This window comes from Phyllostomus discolor, chromosome 6 (assembly GCF_004126475.2).
Source record: "Phyllostomus discolor isolate MPI-MPIP mPhyDis1 chromosome 6, mPhyDis1.pri.v3, whole genome shotgun sequence".
Lineage (NCBI taxonomy): Eukaryota > Metazoa > Chordata > Mammalia > Chiroptera > Phyllostomidae > Phyllostomus > Phyllostomus discolor.
The window spans coordinates 69,366,806-69,378,891 of NC_040908.2; the positions used below are offsets into that span (position 1 = coordinate 69,366,806).

At 49.5% G+C, this 12,086-nt stretch overlaps 1 protein-coding gene across 1 annotated transcript in view; it reads right to left on the reverse strand.

Annotated features, from left to right (window-relative positions):
- Positions 1-12,086, reverse strand: part of FER1L5 (fer-1 like family member 5) — a 54,490-nt gene that overhangs the window by 11,561 nt on the left and 30,843 nt on the right. Inside the window, exons 20-29 of the mRNA XM_036029968.1 lie at positions 6,778-6,902; positions 5,793-5,893; positions 4,958-5,135; positions 4,728-4,883; positions 3,492-3,623; positions 2,418-2,581; positions 1,959-2,073; positions 1,011-1,113; positions 253-440; positions 24-173 (exon numbers count right to left, since the gene is read on the reverse strand). Of these exons, the coding sequence (XP_035885861.1) occupies positions 24-173; positions 253-440; positions 1,011-1,113; positions 1,959-2,073; positions 2,418-2,581; positions 3,492-3,623; positions 4,728-4,883; positions 4,958-5,135; positions 5,793-5,893; positions 6,778-6,902 (1,412 nt within the window). The remainder of the gene's footprint in view (positions 1-23; positions 174-252; positions 441-1,010; positions 1,114-1,958; positions 2,074-2,417; positions 2,582-3,491; positions 3,624-4,727; positions 4,884-4,957; positions 5,136-5,792; positions 5,894-6,777; positions 6,903-12,086) is intronic.

Genomic DNA, 12,086 nt, shown 5'->3' on the forward strand with positions numbered 1-12,086 from the left:
TGTCTAGCCTGCTGAGGCTTTACCAAGGATCCCTCCAAGAGGAATATAGGTGCAATGCCCTTGTCCTTGTTGGGGGCCAGCCTGCGGTGCCAGCAGCGGCGGCGAAACTGGCTCTGGGGCTGAGGGCTCAGGTCGAACTTGGAGCCTATGGTGCCGTATTCCCAGCCCTCCTCCTGGGTTGAGACAGGATGGTGCTGCAGAAAGGACAACAGAGTCACTCTCCTGCTATGGCCTCGGGTAGACACAGCCCACGTTCCTGCCAGATGGCCCCCTCACCAGCTGCAGGAAGGACAGGGTCTCCTGCTCCAGGTTTAGCTTCCCGTGGTTCCGCCAACGCACACGTGCCCAGCGCCGGCGGCGGTGTGAGTAGTAGGTCTTCTCCACTGAGTTCCAGACCAGGGGCAGGCCCGAGGGCTGGATTCCCACTCCATACTCCCAGCCTGCAGAAGCAGGACCGTGGCCTGTGGGTGCCCATGTGCCCACAGGCTTGGAGGCACAGACAGGTCTAAGAGATGGGCCAGAGAGGGAAGGCTATGGGGGCAGCTCTTTCCCTCATGTCCAAGCCTCTCTGGCCATGGGAGGTGTGGTCACACTGTGTCACCTTGGTGGCCTGGGCCCAACTGCCCACCTTACAGTTGAGGAAGGTGAGGTTCAGAAATGTCATGTAACCTATATAAGGTCACGCTGTTTATAAGTACCAAGGTTTGCAGTTTGAGTTCGGGTCTTCAAACTTCCTGTTCATGGCACCTCCCCTGGAGCCACATGGGGTGAACACAGGCTCCATAACTCGGTCCTTGCTCAGGTGCTTGGGAGGCACTTACTACCTGCCCTGTCTCAGAACTGGGGCCCATGTCTGTGGAAAGGGTGAAGGCTGTTCTCTGGAAGCTGGGAGACCTCCAGAAGCTCAGGCCCATCCCGCCTGAGAGCTTGGCTGCTTTCGGGCTGTGGTAAGTGTTGGAACCTGGCAGCTCCAGGCCCTCCTGCCCACAGCCGGTGAGTAGAGGACTGACCCTCATTGTCCACCGCGTGGTTCAGCTCCACAGTCCAGTTCTTCTTCACGTGCCAGCCTTGGGGGCACTTCACATTCTCCCGGGCCTCTACAGGCTGTCCATCCTGTGGGCAGAGGGAGGGCAGGCTGAGCTAGGAGGCCACCTTCACTTACCTTCCAAACATGTGTTTGCCTCCCACGGCCACAGTGGCCACCTCCCCTTGGGAGCAGAGAGCACTTGCTATGTCTGATGCCACTCTCAGAGTCTATATGCTTTTACTGACACACCCTTCCAAACTATAAGTAAATGTCTTTTTAAAAAGAAACTTAATATGTCTGCTATCAGTGGAAAATCAATATCCCTCCTCATAAATAGGAGATAACCATCATAATGACTGTGAAAGCAAAATTTTGTGATTGGCCATCACCTGAATGTTGCTGCCTGCCCCAGCCCAGGCTGCCAGTCCTTGGGGAGGGGAGCCCAGCTTGCATGAGAGGGGCTGGACCAGCCCTGTCCCATACAGCAGTCAGCAGCCTCCTGGGGCCATTTAAATTAATTAAAATGAAACAAAACTCAGAGTTCAGTTTGTCTCTCTCATAATGCCACGATTCAAGGACTTGGTAGCCACACCTGGACAGCACAGATAAAGAACCTTTCCATCATCGCAGGAAACTATTGGACAGCGTTGCTTAGGCCAGCCCCAAACAATTCTCCCCCTCAGGGGAAGCCCGGCCTTTGAAGAGGCCTGGAAAGAAAACACTGCCCCTGTGTTATTCATCGCCATCTGACTGAAGGCCTCTCTACTCGCCACCATCAGTGCTAGCCCAGTGCTGGTCCACGCAGCAGTGGGAGCAGGGCTCGGGTGGCAGGCTCAGGTCCAGTGCTCTTTCCGTTTGGACAACCTAGGTTCCAAGGTGCCCATCTGGTTGCATTGTTCCCATATTCTGAGACAGTTTCACCCCTGCTTACCACGTCCGTGTTGGGCATGGCTGCTGGCACCCAGGCCCCTGTGATGTCCCGCTGCTGGTTCTCATACACCTCCTCTAGCACCTGGCTCTTGTTGATGTCTGTGTCCAGGAGAAGTCTGGGGACAGTGAGACCCCAAATTCCAAACACATCTCTCCAAACTTCCCGACCCCTTGGGTCCTCCTCTGCTGGCTAAGTGCTCCCTCAGCGGGCAGCCTCACCTGCTCTGGGGAGGGCTAGGCAGTGAGTGGGCTGGCATGCAGAGATGGGTGATGGGCAGGCCTTCTGTCTGGGCATCCCATCCCCAGGACTGGGCTCCAGTGGCTGTGTGCCTGCCTGTCTAAGCTGCTGCTGACCAGCCTCCCAGGTGAAAAGAAGGGCTGACTCCAGGGCTACATGTCCAGGGCACACAGGCTGCATGTCCAGGGCACACAGTCTCCATGCCCTGTACCCCAGACTTACCTCCTCTGAGGCTCCACTGTCCACTGCCCCTGCCAGTGCCAACCCCGGGGCTCCTTGAAATCCTCCTTGGGGAGAGCCTTCTGCCCCAGGACGTCAGAGAAGTTGGGGCAGTGGTGCAGCCTGTGCTGCCCCCATTGGTCTTTATACTTGGCCTGGTTCTCATACTGGGGTGGGGGGTGGGAAGGAAGGTTATCGGTCCTGCTGCCTCCCCAACACACAGGAGGACAGCTTACAGCCTGGCTGTGCCTGCAGTGTGGTCTCTCCACTGTTACTGTTGACCCAGGGAGCCCCAGTCCTGCCCCACCACTTGACACCTCTTTGCTGCCTTCCTTCCCCATTCTCCTGCGGGGTGTGCTGTCTCTGCACCTCCTCCTGCATCTCCCCTCCTCGGCATCTATCTCCAAGCCCTACGTACGAGCTAGTTACGAATATTATTATTCACCTGCAACACGCAACTTAGGAACCATGAAAATGGTTTTAATTCAGTAAATTACAAAGCCTGAAACTCAAAACCTATTTTCATTCTGCGCTCTCACAGCCTTCTCCCAAGCCCTGCCTGTCTGCCCTCCTGTCCCTGGCGTCTAGAGCCATCTCTGGTCAGCTGCTCACCCACCCCCTGGATTCAGTGCTCTGTGGGAAGGTGCCTTGTTTCCCACCCCTCTGACTGTTCCAGGCCTTCCCCTCCCTGGAACCACCAGACTTGCCTGAAGGACCTAGCTGGGGGCTTCAGGGGCCCCAGGCTGCCCTCTTGGTGATGGACAAGGTCCCCGTAAGTTGGAAACTTGCTCCCCTCACATGTTCTGAACTAACAGGCAGAAACTCCCCATAAACCTCCACCAGGGAGAGAGTGACTGGCCTCAGAGGACCACTCAGCTGGCTCTTCTGTCACCACATGCCTATGGATTGTCAACTAGGGACCCCAAGCTGGCAGTGTCTGAGGTAGCTCTAGTGTCTACTGCCTTTCTCTGTCAGACCCCCTGTCACAATCCCAGCTTCTCCAGTAACATTTTCATGGTGCTGGGCCACTACAACCCCCACCACCTGCACTCCCCTGCTCCCCACCTCCACACTCACCGTCTCTGCATACACAACCACCTTGCCCTCTCGGCGCAGCTGCAGGTTTGCACTGTCAGCGATGTTGCCCAGCCACATGCAGACCCGGAGGTGGGCTGGGAGCGTGTCCTTCTGTCCTTCGCCCTCTGGGTACTGAGCCAGAGGCAGGCCAGCCCCACAAGGATGTGGGTCCCCCAGGGGCAGGGGTACAAGTGAGAGAGGGACACATCCTGCCTCTGAGCCCTGAGCCCTGGGAGCAGGGGCCTCACACTGAGCTGGGCTAGCAAATGATTGTACGCGTGACCCCATGCTGGTGGGGCCTGGGCAGAGAGGGGCAGTGCTGCCTAAGGAGACTGGGAGGCTCCCAAAAGGAGCAGTGATGATGGTGACATTGACAATGATCCCTGCAATCATTGATTGTATTCTCTCAGTGTGCTGGGCACGGTGCTGAATGCTAAATGTACAGCGTGTGCTCTGACCCTCACACACCACCGTGAGCTGGACACCATCATCACCTGGCCCATTCTACAGAAGAGCAGACGAAGTGGGCCGGGGGCATGCAATTCAGTGAGTGGTGCAGCCAGGGCTCAAGTTTCAGTACTTCTTACAGGATGAGAAGGACTCAGAGGGCACAAGAGGGGCCCCCAAGATGGCAGGAGGGCAGAGGGGCAGAGGGCAGGCAGGTGTGCGGGGGGAGCCCAGCATGGCCTGACCGTTGAGTGTATGGGGCCTGAGAGGGCTGAGGAGAGGTGGCTAGGGCCACACCAGGGAGGTTGAACCTTCTCCAGTCTGTAGTGGGGAGCCAGGTACATGTCCCCCACTTGCCTCCTGGGGAAGGGTTGGAAGCAGGAGCTATTATAAAGGCAGGGGTGATGGTTGTCAGCCTTATTTGTGGCTTATATCTGATAAGAGAGGCTGGTGCCCAAACCTTATAGGCATTAAATATTTTGGATTGCACCCAACTGTGGTCAGGGGAGAGATAAAAAGGGACTGAACCAAGTGTGGTGTGAGGATGACAGAGGAGGCAAATCTGAGGAACATTTAGTAGGGATATGGACTTGGTGTCACCCCATGATGATGGACCCTTCCCCTGGAGACTGTTCATACCCCATTAACCTGGTACAGGGTCTGGGAGACAGTGGCAGGCCCTCAGGGGTGCTCATGGGGGCTTCCCCCAGAGCTCAGGGATTCTCCTGAGGGTTTTCTGGGCCTCCCTTCCCAAGGACTGGGGCTGCCCAAGGACTCCCGCTTCCAAACCTGTAGGAGGAGGGTCTGTGTCTTTCCACAGAACTTGCCGCAGTATAGGGCCCCCGTTGGGGAGAACAGGATGCTGTGGGCGGGCACCTGTGCATAGGCCACTCTCTGCTCCTTGGCCATCAGCCAGATCATCACGTCTGGCAGGCTCACCTGGGGCTGCCGCGGCAGGAGAGTCAGGCCTGTGCACAGGCTATAAGTCCTGCTCCCCAGCCAGGGTGTCCAGTGCCCACCTCCGGGAGCACCATGTTGAGGCGGTATAGCCAGTCCTCCACAGTGGCCACCATGTTCCTAGGCTGGACTTCCTTGGCCTTTTGGGCCAGTTCCTGCAGGAGGTAGCTACGGAGCTGCCACCTCTTCTTGTCCAGGTCTGTGGCTTTGGGATGAGTGGTCATGCGGGGCAGAGGACGCCTATGGCCAGGACCAGGAAGAAGGGGGAATGGACCATTTCACAACCTCCAGCGCTGGTTTAGACCAATGTGCCCCACCTAGACTCAAGATCCTGCACATGCCCTGCTGGACTGACCCAAGGAACCCTTCCCACCCCTCCTGAGGAAGCCTGCTCACTATGGCCTGCCCCTAGTTTCTCATCCACCCCTGCCTCCTGTCCTCTCAGTCCCTGCAGTGAGCCAGGCCTGTGCTCAAGAACCACTTGTTAGAGAGGGGTATGAGCCAACCAAATCCTGAGGTGTAGGAATGGGGATCCAAGTGGGGTCGGGGGCTGGCAAGGCCTTACAAAGAATCTTCCAGAACAGTTAGAGCCCTGAAAAAGGCATTGTGGAGAGAAGAAACAGCAAAGGAAAAGTGGGGCTGTGATGCACAGAGCTTGTCTGGAAACAGAGAGGCTTGTTTTGGTGGGAGTGCCAGGTTGAGTAGGGAGACAAGGGATGATGCTTGGAGTAGGGTGGGGGAGGTGGGGAAGGTCGGAACCATTTTCTGCAAGGTCTAATGGGAAAAAAGAAGCTGGTCTGCTGTTTGGGTCTTAATCCAGGGAGAGATTTGAGGAGGTGGGGGCAGGCAAGGGCACTGGTCTGAAGCCCCAGCTCAGATGTGGCACCCCGCTCCTACTTGCAGTCCTCCACCAGCTCCCTCAGCAGTTTCTTCCACTGGAGGAGCAGGGCAGGGTCCCTTGGGTTCCTCATAGATTTCAGGGTGTCCAGGTTGGCTTTCTGCCCGGCAAGAAAAAAAGGGCAGGTGAGCATGGGTCACCCAGGTAGGCTACTTGGCTGACTTGCCCAAAGCATTTTCAGTTTGGACTTGGGAAACTTTGACAGACATCCTGGAGATGCCAGTCCAAGCTGTCATAGGCCCTTGCAGGGTTAGGATCCCACATGCCCTCCCCACTACCCAACAGAAGAAATGCATAGCAGGAAGGAGCCAGGATAGGCAGGACCATGGAGGAACACAGATCCTGATGCTGGGCTTCCCTTTGTATGTGCGAGAAAGTCATATCTGAGGTGGAGGCACCAGGTAACTCTCCTGCCTGAAATTGTGCAGTGGCTTCCTCCCTTGACAAACGCCTAAGACCTTTTGTGGTCTGACCCCTCTCAGTTTCTCTGGCCTTATTTTCACTCACTTCCATGTGTCCACCACCCCTGAACTTTTACATCACCATGGCTTTGCACATTGTCCCTTCTCTATACCCCAACACACCCCTAACAAACTCCTTATTCCTTAGGACTGTGCTCAAATGCCACCCCCTTTTTGAATACCTCTCCTCATCTATCTAGATGAGAGGAGAACTATCCTCTCATCTCCCCTCCCCGACCCCAGTCTCTACCCTGATGGCTCCTAGTGCCTGTATGTCCACTGTAGCCCTAGTTGCACTGTCCAGTAACTATGTGCATCTCTGACTTCCCTAGGGTTGAAGTCAGGGGCTATGTTTACTCACCTCCGTGTCTTCAGAACCTAGCCCTGTGTCAATCACTTCCATCTCAATTGGTGCAGAAGGCATGAGGGAGCCAAGTAACCAATTTCCTCTAACTTGACTCATTATCCCAAGTTTCCCATCATTGATCTGGGTCCTCCCTGCACCCACTCCTGCACCACTTACCAGGCGGTCCCGAGTGAAGTGGAGAAGGTTGAGGCAGTTCATGCGGAAGCTGACGTCCTCCCAGTAGGAGGTCACAGCCACAACTGGCTTGGTGTTGTACCAGGGCACATAATAGTAGATGTTCCCTGAGACACAGAGACACAATGGGGGCTGTCTGAGGGTCTCTGGGGGTCTCCCCTCAGTGTGTCCCTCAGAGGACCTTCCCTGAGCTACTTCATTTCTTAAAAATGCCATCAACTAACTTTAAATGGACACTTTCCACCAGTGGGTATGCTGGCCTTGCTGAGCATTCATCATGCTCAGCGTGTCACACAGCCTTTTAAAGCTCCCAGTGTGCAGGTTGGAAAACTGCAGGCTATCGGTGAGAAGTAGTTTGCCTGAGGTGGCACAGCCAAGTGGTCATAATGCTGGCATCTAGTCCCGTGCCCTTAACCTCAGACAAGATGTCAAGGCAAGATGCATGGCTTGAGGTGGGTCCACATCTGGGTGGTCTGCAAGGCAGGAGAGGAGTGGGCCCTGGGTTCAGGGGGAGACATAGGGTTTGGCTGGGGTGGGCAGACATCTAACATGAAGGTCCTGGGAGTATGGAAGTGTGAGGTCCAGGGCAAGTATAGATAAAACCCATGATTGTGTGGCAGGCTGGGCTCCGTGGCAGTGTTCGTTATTGAAATGAGGGGGGAAACTTAGACGTAAGGGATCTTTTTTCTGAAGTGTATTGTTGAGCTGACATAAAAGGAAGAAACCCAGAGAAGCCAAAAATAAAGTAAAAGCCAAAAAGAAAGTCTGAGGCAAGTAGAAGTAAAGCTGGCTTCTATCCACTGAGTTTCTGGCCAGTCTTGGAGAAATTGCACTTCTTTTTGGCAACTGCCAGAGCCTAGTGGTTAGGAGAGAAAGCCTACCACTGCCCAACTTGGGCAGTCTAACAGGAGACCCCATGTGTTATGAGTTGACTTGTGTTTTATATAAAGATACGTGGAAGTCCTAACCTCCAGGACCTCAGAATGCAATCTTATTTGGAAGTAGGGTCATTGCAGCTGTAATTAGTTAAAATGAAGTCATACTGGAGTAGGCTGCATCCTTAACCCAATAAAACTGGTGTCTACATAGCAAGAGGAGAGTCACACAGAGAGATGATGGCCATGTGAAGACACAGAGACAAAGGGAGACAGAGGCAGTGATAAAGTGTTGTGCCTGCAAACCAAGCAACACCAAAGATTGCAGGCAACTGCCAGGAGCTGGAAGAGAGGCCTGGAACAGATCCTCCCTTAGATCCATCAGAAGAAACCACTCCTGCCAACACCTCAGTCTCACACTTTTGGCTTCCAGAAATGTGAGAGAATGCATTTTTGTTGTTATAAGCCACTCAGTTTGTGGTGCTTGGTTATAGCATCCCTATCAAATTAATATGCCATTCAAAGCTGGAATTTTAAAAACTAAACCCTCAATCAATGAAAAATAATCTACCACACAGAAGAACACAGGCAGGAAACATACCTGTCTCTGGCATGGCTCTGTGGGGAGAGGACGGGAAATTTTCTCAAAAATTTGTAACCACAAAATGGGGCCTCATGCAAGTTTCATTCTGCATTCATGCCACCTATAAGGTCTGCAGAAAGTTTAAAGTGATCTCTGTTTGGCAGTGCCCCAGGTAACTGGAGAAAAAAAGACAAACCCTCTTTGGGATGTGGAACTGTAGTCAAGTCCCAAAGGATTCCACAAACAAGGTTCCAAGAAAAAGGAACAACTTAGAACCAATACACAATCTCTAACCCAACAATTCCACTCCTAGGTGCACACGCAATGGAAGGGCATAAGTGGCATTATTAAAAGATGTGTAGAAAAATGTTCATATCAGCACCATTCTTAATAGCCCCAAATTGAAAACCACTAAAGTCTCCCTCAGAAATAGAAGGGATAAATGATGGTATATCTGTACAATGGAATACTACACAGCAACGAGAATAAGTGAGCTCTGACTACACCCAACAACATCTAGGTCTGTGAATATTTTATTCACAAATAAAGCAATGAGCAAAAGATGCCAGACAAATGAGAATACATACTATATGATCTATTTTATTGGAAGATAAAAACCAGACAAAACAAATGGGAGGCTAGAAGAGTGATTGCCCTTGGTGGGTAGGGGTTGGGAGTCTCAAGAGGCCTCTGTGAGGTTGGGACTCTGTTTCACAGTCTGACATCTTTACACAGTTACGTTTGCTTTTTGAGCCGGACACTTTGGTTTGTGTACTTTCCTATAGATATGGTATACTCAAATACAAAATTCCCTTAAGAATTTTAAAAATAGTAGGGGCAAAGAACAAAATACATAAAATACAGTGTGTCAAATGGTGGAAAATTCTATGTGGAACAAAAGTGAAGAAGAAGGACAAGGAGATGCTTAAAAACTTTAAATAAAATGGCTACCTAAAGCCTTTCCTAGAAGACCCAGAGAGATGACAAATATGGAAGAGAGACTTAAAGATATGAAGCATAAAATAAGTAGTTCCACAGATGATAGAGTGAATTCAAGAAGGAAATACAAGAGAAAAGTAATTTTCAATGAAAAATATCTTATAATTTTTCAGAACTGTTGCAAGACATGAGTTTTAGACCCTGGCACTGAGGGAATAGTTAGAATGATAAATAATCAGAGATCTGACACTGGGGTTGTCAAATAGGAGCATGAGGAGAGAAGATGGTAACTTTCTTCTACTCTTGGATGGCATACAAAAGCAACAGGAGAAGGAAAATAACTCCATTTTCAGCAAAACAAGGAGACAGATATCTCCAGACTCAGAATACACCTAAGAACTGCCAAAAGCAACTGTGATTTGCTTTAGGAGCCCTGAGGGGTGAAGTGCAGCAGAAGTTGCCTACGGAGACATAAAGACCAAGTCGGACAACAGGGAGCCCAGCTTGACAGGAGCAGAGGGCAGAAAGTGCCAGCAAAAATGCACTCCCAGAAGGAACTCAGGAATCAGATGAGGAAATGTGAGCCGGAAAAACTCAGAAAACAGTAAAAGAAAAACAAAAGTATCAAAGAAAGGAAAGACAGTAGAAAAAGAAGTCCCTGGGGATTAGATCTTGCAGACATGCTGTGAGAAACACAGAAATAAGAAAAGGGACCCTGGACTGGGAGTAAAAAGGAGAAAACTGTATTTGAACAATGATTAAAATAAAATTAAAAAAAGAAAAAAAAGAAAATCTCTGCAAAAAAAAAAAAAAAGAAAGAAAGAAAAGGGACCAAATATAATGAAAGTAAAGAGTCAAAAAGGATCAGGGAGAAAATGACGGATATAGAAGTAAACCAAGGAGAATGGAGAAACCCATAAACTGAGCCCCTAAGGAGAAAACCTAAACAATGAAACAATGGGAAAAGGATAGTCTTTTTGACAAGTGGCTCTTAAAAAAATGGATTGCAACATGCAAATAAATTCAAAATGGATCATAGAACTGAATGTAAGAAATAAAACTGTAAAACGTTTAGAAGAAAAAGAGAGGAAGAAATCTTCATGACCTTGGGTTAGGCAAAGAGTTCTTGGATATGATACCATAAAGAAAAATGTAGTGGGGATAAATGGTAATGGAAAAAATTCAATAAGAAAAAAAAAAGAAAGAAAAAATGGACTTTTTTCCAAATTAGATGTTTACTTGTGAAAAGACACTATTAATAAAATGAAAAGAAGCCACAGAATACTTGCAAGTAATATATATGATAAAAGACATGTATCCAGAATATAAAAGAACTCTTACAACTTAATAGTAAGAAGACAAACAACCCAATTTAAAAATGGGCAAAAGATTTGTATAGACATACCACAGAAGAAATTACATGAGTGCTTAATGAGCACACAAAAAGATGCTTAGCATCTTTAGCTGTTAGGAAAATGCAAATTAAAACCACAAGATACACGCCTACTATAATAAATATTATAAAAACAAGTAAGAACAAACATTGGTGAGGATGTAGGGACACTGAATCCATTATGTCTTTTTGGAAGGAAATGGAAAACTGTTCAGGTACTTCATAAAATGTTAGCAATTTTTTATAAAGCCATTCTGCTCCTAAGTATTCACCCAAGAGAAATGAAAACATGTGCCCACACAAAGACTTTGCACAAATATTCATAGCAGCTTCATTCATAATAGACAGGAGTGTAGAAGTAGAAACAATACTCATCAACTGATGAGTGGCTTAACAAATGATAAATCGTACATCCTTACAATGGAATAGTATTTGTCAGTATAAAGGGATGGAGTGCTGATGGATACTACACCAGGGATAAACCTCAAGACATTATGCCAAGTGAAAGAAGACAGATGTGAAGACCACATATTGTGTGATTTCATTTATATGAAAGGTTCAGGAAAAATAAACATACAGAGACATGAGTGAGCCTGGGGGTGCAAAGGGGAGAATGACTAGCATGAGAGGTTGTGGGGTGATAGAAATGCTCTAAGACCAGGCATGGTGATGGCTACTCAGCTCTTTAAATTTACTAAAAATTTTTGAATTGTACAAAACAAGTAAATTTTATGTAACGTAAATTATACCACTAAATAAGTTACTAACAACAACAACAAAAAGGAAGACGACTCTACGTATTGAGAGAGTACACTACATACCAGAGAAAATTGACCTAGAAGGATCAACATGTGGACATATCCTAGTGATGTTATTGAAGTTACAAGATAAAAAGAGAATCTCTGCGCAGCTGGGTGAAAAAATCAAGAGATCATAGGAAGGACTTCCGGCCAAGATGGAGGAGTAGGTAGACACACTGTGCCTCTTCACACAACCAAAAGGACAACAACAATTTAGAAACAAAAAACAACCAGTACTGACAGAAAATTGAACTGTATGGAAGTGTGACAACCAAGGAGTTAAAGAAGAAACATTCATCCAGACTGGTAGGAGGGGTGGAGTCGGGCGGCTGAGTGGAAAGGGGTCATGGCAAAATGGTGGCTGGTGGACCCTGGGCGTGCAAGGCAGCAACTGGTGGACCCAGCAAGGTGGCAGATTGTAGATGGGTGCAGTGCACAAGGTGGCTAGTGGACCGGGTGGTCCCACATTCATGCACAGATAAATCTGGCAAAATTGGGAAGTGAGAGAGACCACACAACCCAGGGTCCCAGCGTGGGGAAATAAAGGCTCAAAACACCGATTGAAAACACCTGAGGGGGTTGAGGTGCCAGGAGAAACTCCCAGCCTTACAGGAGAGTTTGTTGGAGAGACCCACAGGGTCCTAGAATATGCACAAACCCACCGACATGGGAGTCAGCACCAGAAGGGCCCAGTTTGCTTG